The 23,245-nt window shown below is 37.3% G+C and overlaps 2 protein-coding genes across 2 annotated transcripts; both read right to left on the reverse strand.

The window, feature by feature from the left end:
* Positions 1-9,240: 9,240 nt before the first annotated feature.
* LOC125225128 (STE20/SPS1-related proline-alanine-rich protein kinase-like) lies at positions 9,241-13,205 on the reverse strand. The gene is given in 5 exon segments (XM_048128695.1): positions 9,241-9,521; positions 10,751-10,866; positions 11,353-11,579; positions 12,219-12,704; positions 12,707-13,205. Coding segments are annotated over 5 exon segments (1,464 nt in total). The 3' UTR covers positions 9,241-9,385.
* A 28-nt stretch (positions 13,206-13,233) lies between these two features.
* LOC125225129 (acyl-coenzyme A diphosphatase NUDT19-like) lies at positions 13,234-22,122 on the reverse strand. The gene is made up of 5 exons (XM_048128696.1): positions 21,766-22,122; positions 19,014-19,158; positions 15,571-15,768; positions 13,704-13,911; positions 13,234-13,433 (listed from the first exon to the last, which is right to left on the reverse strand). Exons 1-5 carry the CDS (start codon positions 22,062-22,064, stop codon positions 13,234-13,236), a joined length of 1,050 nt encoding a protein of 349 aa, XP_047984653.1. The 5' UTR covers positions 22,065-22,122.
* Between the last annotated feature and the right edge of the window lie 1,123 nt (positions 22,123-23,245).

Below are 23,245 nucleotides of genomic sequence, written 5' to 3' on the forward strand. Positions count from 1 at the left end.
AGTTAAATCTATTTTGTAATTTACCAATAAAATCGCACAAAAATTTAATATAACCAATATTTTAGATACAGCCTGTATGCATATTTTGTCTGGCATGTTATCTATTTTAACATATTTATTAATGATATTTTTAAAATAAACAATCTCAACTTTATCGCATTGCTTGAAGGGCCATTATTAACTGGACACTGTCAAATATAGCGGTGAGTGGTTTCGAAAGGGTAACTATAATTGTTGATTATGTTTATTTAAATCTAATTTATTATCTTAAGTATATTAAGGAAATAACAGTTATAAAAAGTCTCCTAACATAGGGTAATTGTGCTAGTTATCGTCCAGCTATTGTTTTCGTTCACTTGACCAAATTATACTCGTATTTATTTTGACATACTTCATGCAATCCTTATTGTATTTTAATAATATACTATCTTCTACTCCGCGTATAGATGAAAACTAGAGTAAGTGGATGGAAACTAGCACAATGCCCATCATTTTAATTCTCAATCGCACAAATTTTGAGTTGGTGCACTTTACATTGGAAATGCGTTGTCTAAGAATCTCTGCTTGCTTTTATTTATTCACATTCCACTTGGCAATAGTCTTCCAAGTTTATTTATTTATTAGACATAATTTACACAGAGCATTTATTTTGTATTAATGAATCGCTACTTAAGGTTGATATAATACCTTAACAGGATTTAAGTACCTATGGTTAGTTTAGATGGGGTCATTGCGTCCATCGATGGTACAGATATTTTATGAAGAGGAGCAGAGTACACTAAGTACCTATCTCTATTTATTTCTACTCAGAATCAGGTGCTATTTTGAACGGGAAAAAACTGTGTCATTTTTTTAATAATGTTTTCGCTAGCTCCATCTTTGATTGGAAGAAAATGTAATGTGTAGATTTTAAGGGACAGTTTTATCTTATCAGGATTCTGCTATTGATTTGAGTACTAACACAAAATATACTCTGTAAAACAAGTCTGTCAGTAAATAAGAACTAAGAAAACTATATGTATCCTTTTCTCTAGCACCCTAAAGAAAAGGATGCATATAGTTTTGTTCTTATTTACTGACAGACTTGTTTGACAGAGTATATAAAAGAGTGTAGTATATACATTTTAATAAAATGGCTTTATGGCGCATGTGACCCCAACTAACATTACCATTACCAATGTGTAAAATGAGGTTTAGCAACGGTATTGTTGTGCCATAAGGAATTTCACGCTAGTCATACTGAAAATATATATAATTTACAAATGTAGGTATAGATCTTTTTAGACGTTCCTCAAGGTTTTATTTTTGTAGCATCTAAGCTTAATATTAATAAAATAAATGCACAAATATTGACATTAAACAATTTTAATCCCAGAGGAATTGTAAAGAAATGTAGGTACTTATTATTATTATTTGTTGTTATTTGACTTGCTATGTTTATATTTTATTATTCGTTTGTTATTGTTAATAACGCCTTATTAGAGTGTTTTAGAGTAAAGAGTAAGACTTCGCCTAGTCACGCGGTTTTTTTAGAATTTCTGAATACGGGCTTAGCAATGTAAAACCGCAAAATAAGTAGAAAATTATAGATATTCCAAAATAATAATAATAATGTATTTCACCAAGTGACACATTTCGACTAGTCAATATATAAGAACAAGTGCGACCCAACAAGAACCCGCCTGGTGGGCACTCGTGAACTTTGCTCAGATGCCGGAGAACCCGCTGGGCGGGTTCTCGTCATACAAGCGTGGTACGTGATGCATGGTGGTTATAAATTACGACCGTTTTCTGACGTAGCTCGCCATTTTTTCGTCTGGCAGTGAATGTGTTAACATATTCACTACTCCGCTTGTCCGCCATTTAAGCAAAGTTCACGAGTAGGGTTGCAAAAAAACGGGTTTTTTTCTGGCTTGAAAAAAAAAAAACCGTGAAAAAAAACAGTTTTTTTTCTGGAGTATGTTTTTTTTCTAAAGGTCGAAATATCAAAATTTGCAGAACAGTTAAAATTTTTATACGGTTTTTTAGACTTTATGTTAATTATTAAACAAATTTAATTTAGTAACTTTAATTTCTGCTTTTATAAAACTAACATTTACACAATCTGTAGTTAGTAGTTATCGCTATTTACTATTGGCAACACCACCGCCTCTACGCTCCACGCTGCATCGGGGATTCCCCAATAAATGTTTGTATACTGAATGTTTATCGAATTAAAATGTACGTTATTGTTATTGAAACGTTACAAATCACGAAAAACGTTATTGTCGTGTTATTTGTTCACCTGAAAAAAAAAAAACATATTTAGAGAAAAAACCATGTTGCTTGGTTTTATTTCATAATTCTAAAAAAAATACATTTGGTTTTTTTCTATTTGCAACCCTATTCACGAGTGCCCACCATCCACCAAACTTCGGTGGTTGTGAAAGTGTTAAAATAAAAAATAATGAGTCATCTCTTTTACGTTTGCAAGTAAGAGAAAATATGTAGAAAAAGCCCAATGTAAAAAGGTACAAGTCTCCCAGAGCGCAGGTGAAAAACGGCATAAGTCATATATGGGACATACACCCTTTTTCACCTGCGCTCCGCGAGACTTGTACCCTTTTTCACTAGAACCACATCGAGTTAAATATCTGACATTGCGTTGCTTAGCCTGTCATTCAGAATGAAGTCCTGTACACACACATAATACTCACCTGATTTTCTCTATCTCTGAGCTTATGCCGAATATTAAAGTTATTTAATATTAGTAAATTAAATATGGCCATGTACCTATTAAAATAGTTTTTAAGCTACCGAAAGTTGAGCCAAAACGATATTTTGCTGAATCAGTAGTAATAAAATGCATGTAGTATTATTTTTAAATATTAGTGCCAATCTTTGAGAGTTTCACCTTCAATAATAGTGTTCAAAGAATCTCTCTCGCAGTTCCTAGTACGTAGGGCAAGCATGGTCGCGTGATAGACTACCAGTCTATCACGTCAGATCGTTGTTTTCACACCGACGCGATAAGATTAATCACACTAGTGTGCTGACTCCAGAGGAGGAAGCGGAGGAGGCTTAGGATTTAATAAGTTACGTGTCTATTAAAAAAGTAATAATTGCCCCTCAAAACTAAATCATAGGTTCCTTTTGTATGACGCAATAGAACTGACGAAGATGTTTTAAACTGAAGAAACATCTAACTAGTCCAAATATATGTGAAAGAGACCATTTTTTGAACACTGAAGCTTTGGCTAACTTTCAGTACCTAGCTTATTTTACCACGCTTCTAAAGTTAAGTAAGGGCCACTTGCACCAACGAAAATGGAAGGTTAACCCACCATTTTACATGGAATTTGACAGATGACAGCCCACTAACCCTGAGTTAAGTGGTTGGTGCAAGTGGGCTTAAGCATTTTTATTTAGATTAGAGTGGTTAGATCTAGACACTCGGCGACTAGATTTTCGCAGTGGGTTGTTTTCTCCATGGACCAACGGCTAAAGAATTAAGTTATTTATACAAAACTTATTTTTATATTCTCATTCCTTTACGCCGACTCGCAGTTAGCGTTTGTACATCTGCGTCTGTCAATGGTCACACACTGTCACTAAATAATGACAATATTCTTCGATTTATTGTATACCTGTAAGCAATACACACTCGCACAACCGATCGGTCTGTAATGAACTAATGAGTTAAATATGTACACGAATAGATTTCTAAAAAAAAAGCGACTCAGCATGTTATGTTGTACCTACGGGTAGTATAAATTTCGTATACATAAATTACATTGTGAAAAGCGTTATTTAAAAGTCGTCCACACTTTCGTCATTAACTTCTCCAAAAGCTTTAGCAGCTTTATTGACAGTGTGTGCCAAATAATTTGTAGTTGAACTAAGACTAGGTAGTTACGGTAAGGTTTTGGAAAATCTTAGAGGTTTTGAATAAAATATCCTGCCGAAAAGTTTATTCGTTTTATTATTAAAAATACCTCAAAATAAGCAACAAACAAATAACAATGTAAACCGCGATTCGAGAGAACCACGTGTAGGCGGGAGAGAGAACGCTTTAGCAGTAATTGTAAAACGAAAACCTTTTATTCATTATCTTTCAATTTTTTATATCTGCCGATTGATCACCGTTTTAAAATTCTTTGGTTTCGAAAATAATTAGTTTTAAATTAAAGCGGGTTGTCGCATCTGAGCAAAGTTGACGAGTGCCTACTAGGCGGGTTCTTGGTTGTAATAGGCAAGTTCTCAAAGTATTACCAGTCTACGGAGTGTCATTTACGAATATGTTTGCAATTCTAGCCAAACAAAGTTTCACACGTTCACTGGCCCAATTGTCAACCTTCCCGCTATGTAATAGAGGCTTACTGTAATCTAAATGTGGGGGCATTGAACTGTGAACGCGTTAAGAGTTTGACCTCAGAAAAAATAAATATTTTATCTTTAACAAAACAATACAGTAGGTACAAATTCCGCAAATTCGAGAAGACTAATGGAATACTTTTAGAATATCGACTGGAAAAAATTACAAATTAATAAGAAACATAGAACCCGAACTCCCAATATTTTTGGTTCTTAAAAATTTGCACCGGAAAAAAAATAGCTTAATATAGACGAGACTTGCTGACAGTTCATAGGCTTCATAGGTAAAATATCTAACCCGATTTTTAAAGCGAATAATTAATAATTTCTTACAAAAAGCATTCTATCTCTCGCCCACTCCAATGTGCATGTCATAGTACATATAATAGGAAACATCTATATCGTTACTATAATACTAGATCTACCAACCCCTAGCGTATTTCATATACAATTCTTACATGTCTCATATTTTCAATAGGTGGCAGCACTGTCAGTAATGTTAACTTTAAAAAAAGTGCACAGTAGGGCTAGCTATGTCATTAATACAATTAGAAAAAAAAACTTGAAATCTATGTCGCGGCGACAAAGATCACGCGCCAATCATGTCAATAGGTACTAGCCTGGGTAGAGAACATTGATACAATTTTTTTATATAATTAGAACAGGATACCGAAACAGATTCCCACGATTATTTTTATATACAACAGAGTTTGAACAGAAAATTACTTATAAGTGCAATTTTAATATTTTTTTTCTTTTCTCTACAATAGTAGTAGTAATAACTACAGATATTTCAGATCATTTTACAATAAAGCGTTTTAGCGATTTCACTTTTGAAGGAAGTAGTTTTCACATAAAAAATGCCATTACAAAAACTGAATGTTTCACCTTTTGATACAAAATTTAATTATATTGACGATGTTTTGTTGATCGTTAAACTATGTTCAATAATTACTGACAGTGTCCAGTCTATTATGGCACTTGCACAATTATTATGAAGAGCCTTCGTAATACAAAATGTATGACTAAATGATATGAAAATCACAACGTCTCGTACTATATTGCCGTCCTTTTCGACCGGTTATCCAATCGAAAGGGACAGCATGACAAAAATTCTGTGCTTTATTTAGTTACATATTATTGTCAACTTTTTCCATATAATATTGTTGACTTAGATTTTTTATTAAAGGCCGAAGAAGGACGCAGTGATGTTACAGAAAGATATAGTAATATAGAATTATATTTTAAATTAAATTTGCTATCTAGCGATTTCAATAATTTATATAAAATGATTTGAAGATTAGACAATGAGACTTCAAACAAAGTTATCACATTAAAAATTAACATTATATTTTTATGTCGTTTTTTTGCATTATTAAAGTCAATCTCTCTTGCACCATTCATAACTATATTTTTATGTCTTTAAATGTAATCTTACACGGAATTGTGAAGGCGTTGCTAAGGCAGTATTTTAATATAAGCTAGAAAATGGAATTATTTGAGATGAAATTATTTTACAAGACCTAATCTTTTATTTCTATTTTAATTATGGGACATTAAAAACATACTAGATCGCTCTTTAGCGATAAGACCGCCTCTTGTTTTACCTCTTTCTTAAGTTGTTGTTTATACTTCCTATGTTGTTTCGTGTATTGAGGTGTGCAATAAAGAGTATTTGTATTGTATTGTATTTGTACTAGAGGCAAGTTTTATTTTTCAGCAGGCAAATATTAAAACCTTGAGAAAAATTAAAGGACAAGCGGTTATAATGTTTGCTCGGACCTTGCTCATGCGGGCAAGCACGGTCGCATGAAAAAGCGTCAGGCCGTCCTTTTCGCACTATTTGTAAGTGCGACAGGGGCGCACCGGCACGATAAGGTTTATCATTATTACACGCCCGCATATCTTGTAGTACATAATAGTACATTACGATACAAGTGCGTAAAAAAGGAAGTTCGAAACGAGTGGCGATAAATTAAAACACGCCCTTTCGCACGTGTATCGTACGCCGTTTTTCAGTACAGATGCCCTCTGAAGTTTCGACCTGGCATATAATGAACCACTTCTCGCACTAGTGCGTAAAAAAAACACCATCTTTACTGAAAAAGTTATTTAACAAGTTCATCTCATGTAATTCCAAGAATAACGAAATGCTTCCAGAAATATTATTGTCGGGGTTATTAATTTATTTACCAAGCTATGAAAATGCGCTTAAAATATGGGCCATTCCCAAACGAAATCATAGTTAATAGAGAAAAGTAGGTGACTCTAAAGTAAAACCAACAAAACAAGAGTTTCATTCATAAATTCATACATTTTCGAATGGGGTAGGCAAGGCACATGTAACTGGCCCCGTAGCCGAATGGCATTTCTCCGACGCCAAACGAAAGCGATACGCCGCTGGCTCTGTCGCGCCAATACGCAAGCGCGATAGAGATAGATATCTACTAGCGCTTCGTTTCGTGAGCGTTTCGTGAGCGATTGTGCCATTCGGCTAGCCACCCTGATAAGGGCCTGATTTAGACGGCGTGCGAACTCGCATGCGATTCTAATTACAATGCGGGCTGTGGAGGTTACGTACAATTTTGCACAGCCATCAAATACCGCAATGTAATAAAACTCGTATGCGAGTTCTCGTACCGTCTAAATGGGCCCTAAGTTTCATTGCTACTCTTGGCAACACATTCACTACCAGACACAAATGGCGCACTACGTCAGAAACCAGACGTTAATATATAGTCCTTTGTAATTTGTTTTGTTGGTCCTGCTTTAGTTTTAAATGAGGGTGCAATAGCGCGTTGGAAATGGCGCAATAAAATATCCTACTTCTTCTAAGTCACTATGGCTAATCGTAGGAACTAACGGCGATATGAAATAATCGTTTAAATGGGCCATAGAGTATATCCAAACTTAAAATTAAAACCCTAAAGCATCCATGTAGCAAGAATAGTGTAAATTCGAGTTCACGAATATCTTTACAAACCAAGCCTGAGTTGCACAAAGAGCCATGGAATGTGCCATGCTCGGTATCAAGATTCAAGATCGGGTGAGGAATGCCGAGATCCGTCGTCGCACCAAGGTGCAAGACGTGGGTTTCGTCATTACCAAACTAAAGTGGACTTGGGCGGGACATGTTGCTAGACAGGGTGATGGCAGATGGACTAAAATGTTACTGGAATGGTGGCCGCTCACAGATGTACGAAGCGCTTGGCATCCGTTGGCTCGTTGGGTGGACGACGTCCGGATTGCGGGTCACAACTGGATGAGACTAGCTTAGGACCGGGACAAGAGGCGTACTAGAAGAGATGCCTATGCTCAGCAGTGGGCGATAAAGAGCTGATATGATGGTGATTTACAAACCAGCATTCCAAATAATGTATACACGACCTTATCTATGGTCATTTCATAAGTGAAGTCAAATATATTTTTGGCATGTTGTTGTTGGCTTATAAAGATGTTTCTGAACTCGACTGTACGACAGATACATAGTATGATTAACATCAGTTAACGATTCGGGTTTTATATCTATCTTGCTCGCACTTATGCGATCCCGATAAGAGCCAAAGCCGAATCTTTAACTGATTTTAATCGCACTGTACATCGAATCTGGATTTGAAACTAGTTTGATCCGGATCGCGAATACGTATGTTCACATAGGTGTGACAATCAAATGTTAATTAACATGGTTAATTTTAAGATTGGATATACATCCAAACTAATAGTTTTAAACAGCATAATAACCCAATAAAAAATTCATACTTTGAGCTAAAACAATACAGCTATTATAAATCCACCAATAAAATGTGTATTCAGAGCGTAAATAATATATAACTTATCTAGTTATACACAACTCATAACGAGTTATAGATATACAGACTTGACGCGTCGGGCGTCTAAAATAGGTTACCCTATTGCTGGCAATTATAACATTGTTAAGGCAAAAGATTAATAAAATTAGGTGCCAATAACTGGGCAGTTTACCCTCGTGACGTCACGAAGTAATAAGATTTGGGCTCAAGTTTTATACGTATTTTTGATTATAGAGTGTTGTGGGTTGCGGAGTACCTAATTTAATACATATATTAAGTGTAAAACATACTTTTATGTGATGCATTGTATTTTTATTCCCAAATAATTAAGAGTACCTACTAGCAAAATTAACAATAGTTTTATTTTATTTTATATACAACATGGTTTTGAGCTGAATAAAAAATACATAAACATTGGGGAAAAATTGTCATTAAGAATAAAATAATAACTAAACACATTCGTTTCATTTTCAAATGTGAACATAACTAAACATAAAAAAATAATTTTACATTAAAAACATGGTTTTGATTAAGTAATCGTTAAATCAATTGAATATTATGTAATTAAATGAAACCTCAACAACACTCAATAATCTATACGACAAAAATAACTCTAATCCAAACGTTTTGAAGAAACACGTCGAGCGAATTCGCTAAAATGACAATAACTCACATAGTTTTTTAATAAATACAGAAATGTACATAATGTATCTATAACGAATTTTACGGCCAGGATTCCGGCCCTTTTAACCAAATCTCAAACTAGACACAAAATAAGGTACAATTTCCATACATGTAAAGTTGTTGCTGTCAAAATACAAATCTTTATGGCGCCATACATACAAATCTTTTAGTTGGTTTTTTTAACGTTGTCCACTTTTTTTGTAACATGGGTATTTTTTACATGATTCATACTCAGAATTGCGAGGTCTTTCGATTCTGGCAGGAAAAAATGTCTCAAGATTTCCATATATTTTTCAAACCTTCTATTCAAAATGTATGAAAAAAAAAATGAAAAGTCACTAACCCCGTCGAGTGAATTCGCTCGGTATGTTTTTTATCCCCTCGTGTGGCAGATTTTATTTACGGTAATTTCTTCAAAATGCTTACAATCGTCAACACTAAATAAGTTACCATCGAACACGAACACAGTAGGACGCTCTGAGCGAATAGAGCACAAAAAAAACGGTGTTGCCTAAAATCCGCGTGGAGCCAAGTGTAACCTAGTCGACGATGGAAATCTGCGCGTACCCCACCAGCCCCTTCTCGTCGAGAGGCTGCGCCGGCGCCGCGTCCAGGCGGAACGTGGCCGTGCGCAGCGGCGCGGCTCCGTCGGCCGACAGCCAGTCGTCCACTAACCTGCAAATTGTATTATGGCCGCTGTACACATATGGCCAACGGTTCCACCAACCCTTTGTGAAACCCCTTGGCCAAGATAAGAGCCGCTGTTTACACATTGGCGAACCAATCACTTGGCATTGGCTCTTCATGAAAGATGGACGTGGAATGGAAAAGTCTAGGAAATTCTAGATCATAGACGTTGACAGAAAAATTTGATTAAAAAATAATAACCCCGTAGTAAAATTAAATTATTTGAAATATTAACAATTTTTTGAATATTATGATAAGAACATTTATCTTTTTTAGGAAATACATTAAACATTTGCAAGGTTATTTTATTTCCTAAAATCTACACTATTATTGACATAGATAAACTTATTTTTTTCGTAAATATTTCACTACCGTCCTCTCTGACGGCTGACGACCAACTGAATGAAGCGCCAACGTGTAAACGCAGTTGGCCATTGGCGCCAAGATCCTTTGAAAAAACCGACACGAATCGGTTGGCCGGCAAGCGCAAGCGCCAACTGCCAACTTACGGCCAAGTAGCCCTCTACACACATGGCCAAGGGGTTTGGTGGAACCGTTGGCCATGTGTGTACAGGGGCCATTACACACATTTTATTTAAATTAACATAAGAAGACATTTCTACACAGATAAGGATGAAGAGGGCTCGTGTTGTGGGTAAGTTTGAGAGATATAAACGAGCATAAGCTTTTTTGTCAGTTAAAAAGAACTTGTATCATTATTGCTGGCTTCACACTGACCTAGCGGCCTCGCGAGGAAAACGTCCTTGCTCATGTGCACGTTTGCCTCGCCCGAGCCGATTTGCTCGATGAGATGGCGGCCCTCGATCGACTGTTCAAAATAATTTATCTGCTCCGACGATCCGGCCTCATCCGGCGCGATCCCTATCTCTATCATTCTTCATCCGGAACACCAGGTTTATAAGTGGAGGTTCCTCAGCACTGGTTCCTAAAGAGCCTATAGAGAAGCTACATCTTTGTACTAATAGTAACCTACTGATTAGTAACTTACCTCTGTAAGTGCACAGCTACAGCGTCAGTGTCTCTCTGTTCCACCGCTGAATCTTTCCCGGGCGCGAATTCAAACCGAATGTCATTCAGTTCATTTCTATCGTTCCTCATCCGTAGAACTAGATTGATCAGTGGAGGGTCCTCAGTACTGGATGCCTAGAGAGAAAATGATGATGTTTCTGGCACAAACCTACTGATTAGTAACTTACCTCTGTAAGTGCACCGCTACAGCACTCGCATCCCTCTGTTCCACCAACCCCGCTCCAACTAGCTCCGTTGCAATCCCATCCGCTGAATCTTTCCCGGGCGCGAATTCAAACCGAATGTCATTCAGCTCATTTCTATCATTCCTCAACTGGGGCACCAGGTTTATCAATTAAGGTTCCTCAGTGCTGCTTCCTAGAGAGCCAATGATGATGTTTCTGGCACAAACCTACTGATTAGTAACTTACCTCTGTAAGTGTACAGCTACAGCACTCGCATCCCTCTGTTCCACCAACCCCGCTCCAACCAGCTCCGTCGCAATCCCATCCGCTGAATCTTTCCCGGGCGCGAATTCAAACCGAATGTCATTCAGTTCATTTCTATCGTTCCTCATCCGTAGAACTAGATTGATCAGTGGTGGTTCCTCTGTACTGCGCCTAGAGAGCCAATGATGATGTTTCTGGCACAAACCTACTGATTAGTAACTTACCTCTGTAAGTGCACAGCTACAGCACTCGCATCCTTCTGTTCCACCAACCCCGCTCCAACCAAGCTCCGTTGCAATCCCATCCGCTGAATCTTTCCCGGGCGCGAATTCAAACCGAATATCATTCAGCTCATTTCTATCATTCCTCATCCGTAGAACTAGATTGATCAGTGGTGGTTCCTCAGTGCTGGTGCCTAGAGAGCCGATGGTGAAGCCTCCAGCGCCTGTTGTGGGTTCTTCGTCCTCATCGGAAGAGTCTGCGCGCGCGAGGGTGTTCATGGGCCGGTCGCGGGCGGCGTTATCTTCGTCATCGTCATTTTCATCGTCGCTTTCCCACACCCATTCGCCTGGAAAAATTATAATATTGGTCACACAGGCCATAGCCAAAATATACTATCTGATTATGGCTAGAACAGATTGTAAATAGAGACAAACGATATATAAATCTATTTGCGAAATATGATCATTAATTGTACGTTGCGATGGGAAAGAGTTTAATTTTGACCGGATTGCTTTTAAATTGTTGAGCATTACAATTCTCCAACTCCCCTGCTTAAAATAGGTGGCTTAGGGACGGAAGATAATGATTTCTTCCCATTCTGTACTTGTAGATGGCTTTTCTTTCGCGTCTCGACTGAAAGAACAATAACGATTTATTTAAATGATTCTGAGGAGTTCCAAAATATTAAAGAGACCAAGACCATTCGTACAATAACTTCTCAAAACCTTAACCTTAACACATTCACTACCAGACGAAAAATGGACGCTACGTCAGAAACCGGTCGTTATCTATAACCGCCCGCTTGTACGGCGAAAACCCGCCTAGCGGGTCTCAGCATCTGAGCAAAGTTCACAAATGCCTTAATACCTTCGCTACCTAGGAGAGTTCTAGGTAGCGAAGGTAAATTAACTACACCAGATATTTCTAGTAATCAAGGTAACATAATAATTTCATTTCAGAAAAAAATAGAAACAAGATCACATACCTGTCTCCATCCGGTGCAAGCGTCCCGAAGCCCCGGGTTGCCGACGCGACGCCTTATGCGCCCTCGTCTCCATACTCGGCCCCGTCGACACCAGCGTCTGCACCAAATACTTCCTGTCCTTCGCCTTCTTGAAGAACGCGTGCTTCAACAGTTCCGTCGACGACGGTCGCTTCGTCGGGTCCTTTTGCAAACACTCCGAAATCATTTTTCTAAACGTTTTCCCATAGGCTTTGTACTGGTCTTTTTCTTCCGCCCCTGTGTCTAAAGTAGGCGGTTCATTCTGAAGAGTTAACATCAAGACTTTCATAGGGGGATACTTGTGGTACGGCGCAGTGCCGGTAGCCATTTCTATAGCGGTGATCCCGAACGACCATATGTCTGCTTTGAAGTCGTAACCATGATTTTGCTCCATGACTTCGGGCGCCATCCAGCAAGGCGTGCCTACGAAAGTATGGCGGACTTTTTGTCGGGACAAATCTCGACCGTAGCCAACCAAGCTGACACTCCAAAATCAGCTATCTGAACCGCACCATCGTCACCTAGAAGTATATTCCCCGCTTTGATATCTCGGTGGATCTGTCCGTTCTGATGGAAATATTCAAGGCCACGTAACACTTCTTTGAGAACTGTAGCTATCGTAGCTTCATCGAAAACTCCGTGGCGGCAATTGGACACGCGCACTTTATGTTTTATTATATCGAGTAGCGACCCGCCTTCTAAAAGCCGGAGGACTAGCCAAAGCTCCTCACGGACGACGAAAGATGTGTAATATGTTACTACATTCTCGTGGTTACAGGAGGACATAGCTTGGATTTCTTTCAAGAGCTCGTCCATGGATGTGTTCCATTTGTCGAGGTTGATCCGCTTGATGGCACACTTCTCGTTCCTAGGTTTACATAGCGCTGCATGCACGACAGCCGTTGCACCGACACCGATAACCTCTAACAACTCATAGTCTTCTTGGCTATTAGGCCAAGCGCTCGCCATTTTGAACACTGTACACTAAACTTTGAATTTATGCTACAGGGATGACGCGATCGCCCATATCTATGTGATTGTCCAATTTGCAGTTTCTAATGACAAACTGCTTATCGGCGCTTGCTTCGAAACGGTGTATTGTGTGACAGCTGTCTCTTATTTCTTGCACTGTCTTGTCTTTTTGTATGATTTGACCATCATTTATGTAGTCTACTTTTGATGGATAGAGCTCATCACCTGAAAAAAGGGAGATTATTACAAATGCTTTCAAGGATAGATGAAAGTTTAAATATTGTACTTATGTACTGTTCGTAAATGAGGATTTTACAACAATTGATTTGTTGATTCAGGGACAAGCCCAGGGTTTAGGAAGATGCAGATATTTCGTAAGGCGCGCTCCGTGAAAGTGAAAGACAATGGGAAACTGGTAACGCGAGCTCAAGGGTTTTATTGACTCGTTCGCCAGTGTTTGATTGAGGGCAAGTATGGGTTTTAGGATATTTATACCTGGCAACAGATGCAGCTGGCCATCCCTAGCCTTCAGTATCACGGGGTAGAGCAGGGCATTCCCCTCCGCGCTCCGTGTGGCCGCGAATCGTAGTAACTCCTCACAGTCAGGCACGAGGCGGAGGCGATTCAACTCGTAGCTTTGCGGCGGGAAGAGAACTAGCTCGTTCTTGTGGAACTTTGATAGGATGTTGTCGGGGCTTGCCCACTGGAAGAAATATGTTAGTTTTTGTTAGACCCTTTATAGCAGGGATCCCAATTTTTTTTAAAAGCCAATTTCCACGCCTCCTCCCCCTGTGACAAGTGGACACATCACACATCACTGAACTAATAGAGGTCCACTTGTCCCACACTTTGAACACCCCTGCTCCATAGTGTGTCCTTTTAAGCCTCGAGGACCTCGAGAGTTGCAGGCGTCAATAGGCTACGGAGACTGCTTACTATCAAGCGGGACGTTTGGGGTTAAAAAGGGTTACGTAGGCCAGCTTTTGCTTAAAAACAATTGCGGTAAAAGATGGCTATCAAAATGAAATGAACTTTAATTTCTGATAACTGTTCGATGGTCACCTTCCACGAGAAAGTAGATAAATATTATGATCTAATTTAAAAGAGCACGAGAGAAGCATACAGAAAGAACCTCAAATGTGAACTGAATTAAACTTCTAGTTCCCATCCAATCTAAATACCTGGACCTACTGACGTAATAATTCAGAATGACGTTATACACTTGTTGTCTTTGGGAGAACGCCCGTTGGAATTCTCCTGATGACGCCAAATAATCCGGTGATGATGTTAATAGCCGGGTCCACACCGAGCGAGGCACGTCACGAGGCAATTTCCTAGCGCTATCGCTATTGCTATGTAGACGTGCCTCGGCCGAGGCAGCGCACGTTTTGCTCTGCTGAACAACCTGCCTCGAGCGATGCACGTTTAACATTGGGAATTTGCCGCACAAGAACATAGCCTCGCGAGTCATGAAGTGAAATTCACGAACATGTTAACGGGGAAATTATATGAGTCAAATCTTGATCCGGAAATTCCAGAATCGCCCACATGAACTTGTGACCGAAATAGGACATAATTATGAAAAGTGGGACGAGTTTTGTCTATATAATTGGTATGTAGGATGTTGCATAGGTTTTAGAGTTCTAAATTTCAGCTTTAAGATGCTTAGTGTGTATCTTTTTTTTATTGTAGATTGATCAACGATTGACCCTAGTCACATGACACCCTAGACCATCTGTGGATGTATTAGGTGTAAATAATATGGTAAGTAAATTGAGTTTTCCAGCCAATACCTTCACAAAAAATCCTAATTTATGGAATTAATTAATAATTTATGGAAAACTTTGAGGAGTAGAAATCATATGTGTGCGTGTTTAGTAAGACATCCAACTTTGTCGCTTTACCAAAGACAAGATTTACTTGTGTCTATATAAATATACCAAGACCCAAAGTAGTAGATAATAGTTTGTCAATAGGTTAATTAGGTTAGAATGTCCTAACACTAGTCATGTAAGTCTGTAATTAACATTCTATGGGCAAATTGGCCTGAAATAAAGCATTATTATTTCCTTTATTTATTTTGCTTCTTAGGTTAAGCTTTTTATAATATGAATATAAAAGTAAAATACAAAAACACATACAAAACAATATAAAAAAAATATATAAACACATTATTATTATTATTATATTATAATAAATAAACTGACAAAGCGGTTTAAATACAATCCAGAAAGTGGGACATTTTAATAAACACACTCACATATTTTTTGAGGAAAATAAGGATGTTAGGAGCTAGGGTTGTTGTCAAGTAGGAATTTTTAAACTAAGTTTAAGTTTTACTATAAGTAATTGTAATAAGCACCTGCACATGTACTACTTCGTTGCTAGACTTCAAACCCTCTGGCCTCTCGTCTAAGCTGGTGACGAAGAAGGCAGTGTCGAACCTCTTCGGGAAGTGTACCGGAGTCAGCCAGTTGCTCCAGTACTGGAGTGACCAAATGTCGGGGTAGCAGCCGAGGGACTTACAGAGGGTTAAGAGATCCTCCGGGTTTTTGCTTATCTGTGAATATTTCAAATATCACTTGGATATGGTATATAATTTACCAGTGAAATTATTAAGTATGATAAACATTATTCAATTCAATTCAATTCAAAATATCTTTATTCATGTAGGCCTAGTTACAAGCTCTTATGAATAGTTCATTACATATATGTTATGATCTTAATCTAACCTAATTATCAGAGCAATTTATTGTTGTAATTATTGTTCATAATAATATTGAGTCTATAATATACAATTTCATATAAAAATAATCGTTAAACAAAAAATATATAATTAGGTATATGTATATATAAAAATACATGTCTAGAATATTTCTAGGAAAAATCCAATGTCCAAAAAAAATACAATATTAATTTCATCAACAATAATAATAATAAAAAACGTAAAAATAAGAAACCATTTCGAATAACAATTAATCCCACGTTGTTTTATCATTCATGTAGTCTTGTGTTGTATAATAAGCTTTGGAAATGAGTACACGCTTTACATGATTCTTAAATTTATTAATTGACAAGTCAGTAATATGATTCGGAAGTTTATTATAAAATCGAACACAATTACCCATGAATGATTTTTTAATTTTACAGAGCCGTGTGAAGGGCACCGCGAGTTTATGTTTATTTCTAGTATTTATATTATGTACATCACAGTTTTTCTTAAAATTACAAATGTTTTTATGTACATACATAATATTCTCATAAATATATTGACAATGCACTGTCATTATATTAATGTCCTTAAACTTATCTCTAAGCGAGTCTCTATGGTTCATTTTATATATTGCTCGAATAGCCCTCTTCTGCAGAATAAATATGGTATTTATCTCTGAAGCACTGCCCCAAAGTAAAATACCATATGACATAATGCTGTGAAAGTAACTAAAATAAACTAATCGAGCTGTTTTCACGTCTGTTAACTGACGGATCTTGCTCACTGCAAAAGCTGCAGAACTAAGTCTATTCGAGAGGTTAACAATATGGGGACCCCACTGAAGTTTAGAATCTAAGGTTATACCAAGAAAAACTGTACTATCTACCAGTTCCAATTCCTCATCCTTCACAACGACACTTGTTTGCTCATTCCTTACGTTACTATTAGTGACAAACTTAATACATTTAGTCTTTTTTTCGTTTAATAATAAATTATTAACATTGAACCAGTTCACTACTTTAGAGATAGCATTGTTTACATCACTGTGAGCTTGTTGCTGTCGTTTGAGTTTGAAAATAAGTGAGGTGTCGTCTGCAAACAATACTATATCATGGTGGGTCTTTACAAGGAATGGCAAGTCATTTATGTAGATAAGGAACAGGAAAGGCCCCAATATTGATCCCTGTGGTACACCCATAGAGACCAATGACCCAGTTGATCTCTGTCCATTGACATCTACCCTTTGTATTCTACCATTTAAGTAGGACTTGAGTAAATTTAGTGCTGATCCTCTGACTCCATAATAATGTACATTACAAATTTAAATAGATAACACACACGAAAGAAAAAACGACAGGGCCCACTGGTGGCCGAGCCGGGATGGTCTAGTGGTGAGGATGTTAGCCGCGTAAGCTGAAGACCCGGGTTCGATTCCCGGCTCGGCCACCAGTGGGCCCTGTCGTTTTTTCTTTCGTGTATGTTATCTAGTTAAATTTGTAATTTATATATAGTAGTGTGACTACTTGAAAAAAGAACAAATCGAAAAATATTCAACAAAATAATTTGATTTGTTCCCTAGTTGTTTGATAAACATGTTTAATACACAAAAATTAAAACCCGTGGAGCGTCCTATAGACACACCGTGTCTATAAATCGTATGTAATTAAGGGGTGCGCGCGCTCCAGGGGTTAAGCGTTTAGCAGGAGAATTTGTAGAGTTATATGGATTATCATTTCTGAAAATTGTGTACTTATTATCTATTTACAAATCAATATTAGGTGAAACTATAGCTGGGCACCGTTAATCAAATAGTTAACTTCGTTAATCGCTAATCCGTTACTAAAAAAGTTAACTTCGTTAATCGTTAAAGCGATACATTTCGACAAATTTAACGTAAGTTAAAGTTAATCGTTAATCCGTTAACACGTGAAAAAAATGAACTTTTCTTTAAATATTTAGTTGCATCAGTATCCACTACAACGTATAACGTATTATATTTCTGTAAAAGGCCGAAGTACAGCTAGCCTATTGAACTCTAGGCTGTACGTGGAAGGCAGTGATCGCCTGAGCTACTGCCAAGAGCTGTATCAGGAGAGATGCTGGCGGTAGAGGCTAGGGAAGCGAATGTGGTCGTAAAGAGGGCTCGAATTTGCTGCCCTATCACTACAACAGTCGCCATGGTAAAGCTTAGGATTCACCGAATCAAAGTTAGTAAAAGCAAATCCACGTGAAGAATACTTTTTTAGGTAATATTTCGGACTTTTAGCAATCGACATCGGTAAAACCTAGGATTTACCGGTAAATCATAGGATTTGCCGTACTTCGGGCTTTTATAGTAGCGTTCAGAACGTGTTTTTCGCAGCGCAGATGGCGCCTGTGCCCTACTAGATTAACGATTAACGGACTCGGAAAAATTTAACGGAAGTTAACGAGTCCGTTAACATTTTTTCAAGTTAACTTAAAAGTTAATCCGTTAATCGAAATGTTAACTTCGTTAATTAACGATTAACGGATTAACGAGTTAATGCCCAGCTATGGGTGAAAGACCTAATCCCACCCAGACCTGATTGGACTGAAGGGGAAAATATCATTCACATTTCGCAGTGCAATACATATGCCTCTACTTATTAGGACTAAGTTGCAACCTTGCCACAGTGCTCCCAGTGTATCCCAATGTATTTTTTACATCAATTTATTTTGATTTTATTTCCTTTTCTAGTTGTTGGTGTCTGCCTTTAATTTAATTAAGGTCAGCATCCTAGAGAAAACTAGAGCCACAAATTGCTGCGGCATTATGCTCAGTGGGGTTATATGTTAGTGTCCAAAGTTTTCTTATGTCAGCAAGTCTTCTCTTGTTGACTTTTTGGCATTACGCATTACACAAATGTAATTTTTTTTTCTATTAAGCATATATAATATGCAAATTAAAACTAGTACAGTCACTGACAAAAGTAACTGATGATTTGTGTACCTTATCACATTAACATCTTGTTTGAAATATCATACAAAGTTGTCAAATGATTAAAAGCAACAAGGTACAGAAATCACCACTTATTTTTGCCGGTGACTGTACACATCAATACATATCATACCTTGCTCTGCCAAAGTTTGACATCAAGATCCGACAACACACTAGCTGAGAGGCCGCTTCTGTCTCTCTGATGTTCTGTGCTGGCCAGGAGAAGGCCTAGCTCTTCAAATGTCTCCCGGATTGCAGTTATTCTCAATGCAATGTGTCTGCAACAATAAATAATGTTTACATTAGTAAAATTCATTGCATGATTTTGAATATCCAGAATTAGTTCCTGAAATCTTATATGTTCCAAATTACAGACCCATAGAATGAGTTTTGCTATCTTTCAAAAGGTTCTTTAGAAAAAAACGATTTTTTTAATTTTTTAGGGTTCCATACCTCAAAAAGGAAAAACGGAACCCTTATAGGATCACTCGTGTGTCTGTCTGTCCGTCTGTCACAGCCATTATATTATAAATGGGCGTACTCTTTGCCACAGACTAGCCAAAGGCAAAAACGTGGTCTATGATGGAGTGAGTTCGCCCAGCTTTTTGGACAAAAGAAAACTGAAACTGAATTAAAGTTCTTCAAACATTTGAAATACTTATGCAGTCTTGTATTGTTGACACAAATGCAGTCTTTTAATGTTATATTTTAATATTGTAACTTTAACCTTTTGATCTCAATGTCAATACACAATAAGACATGTTTACGCTAAACTCTTTGTGTCAACAACCTTGTGAAAGTTTGCCGTTTAATAATAATAATAAAATAATAAAAATGGTTTATTCATTAACTTCAGAACTCAACAATATACATGATGGTGTCTCTGTTTAAGTATACAAGATACCTGTGTCAAGAGACACCGCTCTTCCTTACTGGGTTGCTAACTAACGATAACAAACATAAGTTATTAAAAGTAAACAAGAAAATAACATTTTGATTTGAAAATTAAAAATTAATTAGTGTAACAATCTAACATTACAGAGATCATGCATAGTAATTAAAAGAAGAAAGCACTAGGTTAGTTTCAAGAGCCACTCGGGAGTGAGCGCGCGCGCGCGTTTGTGTGTGTGTGTGTGTGTGTGTGAGTGAGTGTGTGCGTGTGAGAGAAAGAGTGCGTGAAGTATATGTTAACATGCGAGTAAAAATTTTATAAATAATTAAATATTCAGTTTCGATAGGAGCTAGATGATTTTAACTAACAAGTCTTCTATCTCTGCATAGGTTTTAGTTTTAAGCCAGTTTAGTGTTTTATTTTTACATTCTTTATAAGAAAAGGGGTACAGGTCAGTGTCATTATCCAAATGATTATATAATTTAGCAGATAGAGCGATATACTGCCTCCTAGCAAAAGCAGACTTTGTTATTGGAGTGGGGATAACATTACGTTTCTTTTTCCTTGTGGACCTGGTTAACGTATCCACTTTACAATATTTAGTACTTTTGTGTCTTCGAAGAGTCACATTCCACACATACAGTTTTCTCACCGATAGAAGGTCACTAATTTCGTACAGCTTGTCAGTAGGGAACCTGTATGGTTTAAGGTACATGACCTTGAGCAACGCTCGTTGAGCTCTCTCTAATTGGAGAAATTTGGTTTTAGTGGCTCCACCCCAGATTGAGATGCAATATGTAAGAACAGATATTGAACTGAAAAATTAAGGCTGCTTTGACATTGTATTATATATTTTGACATTGAGGCTGTGTGATAATATAACTGGTAATGGCTACATTACCCTGTTTGGTGTATAATTTTGTGATTAATATGAAATTTTGTAAACAAAAGCAGTAAAAAGTAACGAGAGGCACCATGAGACAGTCCTCCTCAATCAGTTATTTTGAATAGCCTAGCTATGTTAGGGCACCAAAATTACATTGTAAAGTTGCAAGTGCGCTACAGTCCAAAAAATATTAGGAACATTTAATTTTACACTAAATATAATCTAATTCTGTTATTCTTATTCCTGGATATCGGTACAAACAGAAACATTTACAATTATTTTAGGTTTTAAATCAACATTTACTTTAAAACTTTTCTACTCGTCGACTGTAATCTGTCAATTAGGACACCACAGACTAAACTATAAGTGCTAACTTTTCAGTGTTGGATACTCTATGGAAGTTCCGACTCAATTATAATAAGCTCATTATAGTTGACTTTAGTTAACTGTAATAATTTCAAAAATAGAACTTTATACAATTTCTTTACTAATTTGCGATACCTGGCAAATTTTGTCGGCATCTGAAACACATTTTTTTTTATCTGTCGAGTTATCGGCCAATCAGAGACAGTTATTACAAACAATTGGTTGCTAGGTAATTCGATGTTGATACAACAGTGAACGACGCTATTAACATTAATTTTAACTTGCATGAATGATGATATTTCCGTCCATTGATGATGAAGATGATGACTCGTAGAAAAAGTATTGTATACAATAGTGATATAATTAAGGTTTTCACTCTCGTACTGTACTATTAGGCCACTCAGCAAAGCTTTGTGGCCTAAACATGGTACTCGACTGAAAGCTTTGTATTATATCACGATTGTATAAAATACTATCTACTTGAGCACACAAAGACTGTAAATATCCATGTTTGATCAGGCTTGTTTGATCAAACTCTTGGATGCAATGAAATTTAGCCAATAGGAGGATTGGTATATTTACTTAGTAATAGAATACACACAGATGTTTGTAAAACCAAATACATAGATGAAAAAGTAGTTCCTTACAAGGATTAGATGTTTTATCACTCCTTGAGCTGCATTAACACTTGATTATCATCTGTAAAGCCCAGAGTGTACATTACAACAATGTTTACATTACCTTTTGACAGGGTTATCACGTAGTATCGGTGTCACCGGCGCCCCTGGGCTGTGGAACGCCTCAAAGTGCCTCTGGGAGTACCCGAAACTCCTAAACAACTTCAGCCACTCGTCGCTCGCGTCCGAGGGCTCAGTAACACCCCCGGGGAACACCACGCTGTTCGCGAACGATGCGCTCGCCGTACGAGTCTGAAACAGTATGTCGTAGTTTACACCCTCCCACGGAACTACAACCTTCTTCTTACTGAGCACTATTAACGTCGCAGCGTCACGCCAACTGGTTCTAATGACATTATTCATAATGAGCACCCGATACTGCGCCGAAAACTTGGTAAATAACCAGCCTACAAGGTCTCATTATCTGTTACGTAGCAGTTGGCGTTCGGTACTTACCTACACAAATAGTACGTCAGCCTAACTAAAATTCTTATCATTAGTTTGTTTCTAAGATGGCATAGCGTAGAGACCAATACAAAAATAGCATACAATTGACATTCACTCACATTTTTATAATTCCAGAAACTTTTTATTTGTTTTATTCCACTTGCAAGAATCCCGTATTGGGTACCGCATATAAATGAAAGTAGAGTATGGAAAATTAATATTTATACCATTTAAATAAGTGCTATATTGCTATAGCACAGATAACTCAACGTTGTGTAGACAATGACGTAAACAGCGTCACTATGAATTTATTACTTTTTAGTCAATATAGAAGCAAAGGTATTTCGTGGTACAGCCAAGTGATAAAAATGTAAACATTTTGAAAACCAAACATTTTAATTTGTATAATATTTTGAAGAATATACAAAACAATACTGAAAAAATGTTGAATAACAAATAATATAAATATGGACGTGTAACATACACGTAACATTTGTAGCTTAAACAGTCTGGCGCCAAAATCAAACTGCAGTGCAGTATCTTAACTTGAGCGATTTGAGCTCTGGGCTGGGACTTGAGCTCAAAAGGTCAATTATTCACAGCCAAATGAAACTAAACCAGTATGTTAGGCACTGGTTCCACCGCGAGCTAGTAAACTATGAGCTATCGGCTGTAAAAACAAAGAAAAGATAAGCAGTGCCGTGCAAATAAAATAAAAGAGACGCGGCGAGTAACTATAAACATCGCCATGTCTCTTTTATTTACACGGGATGATTATCTTTTGTTCCTTTTTATAACCCATAGCATAATAGTTTACTAGCTCGCAGTGGTACCAGTGCCTTACGCCGATGTCAAGCGTACACATGGTCTTGTTTATAGTATTGAACATCGTTTTTATAGCATAGTCTGGGATTTTTAACAGGGCTCACGGGTCTTGTACCGACCCGATGTCTAATCAAGCAACGCTCCTCTTTACAACAAACGCAACTAAACTTCCAACCCAGACGGAAAACCAGGTTTTTTGGAATTATAGTCCAACTTAGTTGCGATGTAAAAATGTTAGTGTCTGTCCATGTTATAAAACTCCATCCATCATA

The sequence above is a fragment of the Leguminivora glycinivorella genome, chromosome 4 (genome assembly GCF_023078275.1).
Source record: "Leguminivora glycinivorella isolate SPB_JAAS2020 chromosome 4, LegGlyc_1.1, whole genome shotgun sequence".
In the NCBI taxonomy this organism is placed as follows: domain Eukaryota; kingdom Metazoa; phylum Arthropoda; class Insecta; order Lepidoptera; family Tortricidae; genus Leguminivora; species Leguminivora glycinivorella.

Coding starts and splice junctions, on each gene's coding strand:
- LOC125225129 (XM_048128696.1), bottom strand. CDS start 22,064: ATGAATAATGTCATTAGAACCAGTTGGCGTGACGCTGCGACGTTAATA. Junction 15,769..19,013: donor TCAAACTTTGGCAGAGCAAG/GTATGATATGTA, acceptor AAATATTCACAG/ATAAGCAAAAACCCGGAGGA. Junction 13,434..13,703: donor CCAGCTGCATCTGTTGCCAG/GTATAAATATCC, acceptor CCCTTTTTTCAG/GTGATGAGCTCTATCCATCA.